The sequence below is a fragment of the Alosa pseudoharengus genome, unplaced genomic scaffold, assembly GCF_046254945.1.
Source record: "Alosa pseudoharengus isolate Yale_2024_CS ecotype anadromous, Long Island Sound unplaced genomic scaffold, YU_APseudo_1.1 YU_APseudo_1.1_scf_24, whole genome shotgun sequence".
Taxonomy (NCBI): domain Eukaryota; kingdom Metazoa; phylum Chordata; class Actinopteri; order Clupeiformes; family Clupeidae; genus Alosa; species Alosa pseudoharengus.
Genome location: NW_027468689.1, coordinates 2,909,530 through 2,912,029, shown reverse-complemented (window position 1 = coordinate 2,912,029; position 2,500 = coordinate 2,909,530). Strand labels below are relative to the sequence as shown.

Here is a 2,500-nt window from a genome sequence, read left to right as displayed (position 1 = left end):
TGGCCTTGGCCTGTCTACGTACTTCCGGTCGATTTCTTTTCCCTACAGTACTCCGTCTGGAATAGGTTGATTCACGCTCGTTTACTTCGGCAGTTGGGCAGCCGACCAACCAGCGAACAGAGGGCGTCCCTGAGAGCGATTAAGTAGCCTACCCAGGCATGGTGTTTCAATTACTACGTCCCCGCCCCTGAAGCACATCGCTTGGAATACATCAACGTAGGGAGCAAAAAGGACTTATACTTATGAAATCTTTGAGCAAATGTAAGTAATACTGTAGCCTATTAACAGGAGTGTCATGAACAAAGTCACAGTGGAGTAGGATGTTATATCGTCAGCTAAACTTTAGTCATAGATTTTGTCACTTGAAATAGGCTACGAACATACCCGAGTCAAACTGTAGTTTAGTAGGCTACACGGTCGGGTCAAAATTGCTATTTTTCAAACACTAAGAAGGCTCGACATAACTTGAAACATTGATCAAAGCATCATCAGTGTCTCTACATATGAACTCGAGCATTAAGAACATTGTTCGTGTACACATAGTCTACTAAAAAGAAATATTTTGGACAACTCACTCCTTGCAAGATGGCAAGATGGCAGCGAGCAGAAAAAACAAGTGAGTTGTTCAAAACCTCTCTTTTAGTAAACTCTGTGTACACCAACAATGTTCTCAATGCTCGAGTTCATGTGTACAGACACTGATGATACTTCCATCAAAGTTTCATGTTGTGTCGAGGCTTTATAGTATTTGAAAAATAGCGATTTTGACGCGATTGTATCAAAAAAGTAGTAGCCCTATAGGAATCCCATTCAAAAGGTAATTTCACCCAAAAACGACAACGCATACAAGCTTAAAAGTGGCGCTTTGGACGTACTTAAGCATTTATATGAACGTTTGACTTGGGTACATTCACAAGACACTATATGATCATTTTGGCGAGAGTTACGCAGATGAAACGTGTGATTGTTTGCTGATAAGATGCACCCACTTGTTAGGGGCGTGCTGCAGAGAAACTTCTCTGTATGACGAAACGCCGGTTGGTAGTGATTGGTGATCAAAGGATTTTAAACCTCAAACTGTGCCCTCCCACCCGGAAATAAACAAACGCCTATGGATCTAGGCCAGACTCTCTGCGAAGTCAGAGAGTCTGGTTTCCAGGCTACACAAACACACACACACACAGGAACTTACGTACGTACACACACACACAGGAACTTACGTAGTTCTTTCACACAGTCGTTAACCAGCTGCTGTTCCTTCTCCTCGTAGGTGAAGGTCTCTGTCTTCAGGTGACATGCCTAGCAACAGACAGCAACAGGTGACATGCCTAGCAACAGACAGCAACAGGTGACATGCCTAGCAACAGACAGCAACCGTGTCAGTATCACTGTAGCCACCAAACCATCATCAGCACCATTTCAATGGTAATCAGCGACTGGATAAGATGATTCCACACCCCCATCTCACAAACAAGAGCATTCACCCACAATAATATCACTCACTTACTCACTCATACACACACACACACACACACACGAGCATTCACCAACAATAATATCACTCACATACATACTCATCCACTCACTCACTCACATACAACTACAGACGCATACATACATGCACCACACTCGTACACACACGGCCAAACTCCATCACACAAACATGAACATTTACCCACAATAATTACCACGCACTCTCCCACTCATACACGTACACACACACACACACATACTCCACCGACAATAATTATCACACACTTACTCTCTCACTCACTCACTCACTCACATACACACACACACACAGGCACAAACACATACAAATACAGATGCATGCATACATACACAAAAGCCTCACTCACACACACACTCTCACACACACACACACGCACCTGTGAGCGCAGGGCGAGGTTCTCCTCCTCCAGGTCCTGTAGCTTGCTTTGCAGCGCCTCCAGCTGGCTGAGGCTGACGGCGCCCCCTGGTGGCTGGGGGTGTTTGAGGGGCGTGGCCGAGGAGCTGGAGTCCGTCTCGCTCTCCTCCGACGCACTGGCCACCATACGCAGCAGCTCGTCCTTCTTACCCAGCTCATGCTGCAGCTGGTGCACCTGGGGGGGTCAGACGAGTGTGAGAGTGTGTGTGTGTGTGTGTGTGTGTGTGTGTGTGTGTGTGTCTCGCTCTCCTCCGACGCACTGGCCACCATACGCAGCAGCTCGTCCTTCTTACCCAGCTCATGCTGCAGCTGGTGCACCTGGGGGGGTCAGACAAGTGTGAGAGAGTGTGTGTGTGTGTGTGTGTGTGTGTGTGTGTGTGTGTGTGTGTGTGTGTGTGTGTGTGTGTGTGTCTCGCTCTCCTCCGACGCACTGGCCACCATACGCAGCAGCTCGTCCTTCTTACCCAGCTCATGCTGCAGCTGGTGCACCTGGGGGTGTCAGCGGGGGGGTCAGACCAGTGTGTGTGTGTGTGTGTGTGTGTGTGTGTGTACTGATGTCTTTAACTATTGTGT

At 47.6% G+C, this 2,500-nt stretch overlaps 1 protein-coding gene across 1 annotated transcript in view; it reads right to left on the bottom strand.

The window, feature by feature from the left end:
• The window catches only part of trak2 (trafficking protein, kinesin binding 2), a 45,171-nt gene that overhangs the window by 9,934 nt on the left and 32,737 nt on the right, over positions 1 to 2,500 (bottom strand). The window contains exons 17-18 of the mRNA XM_076303780.1: positions 1,890 to 2,102; positions 1,221 to 1,299 (exon numbers count right to left, since the gene is read on the bottom strand). Of these exons, the coding sequence (XP_076159895.1) occupies positions 1,221 to 1,299; positions 1,890 to 2,102 (292 nt within the window). The remainder of the gene's footprint in view (positions 1 to 1,220; positions 1,300 to 1,889; positions 2,103 to 2,500) is intronic.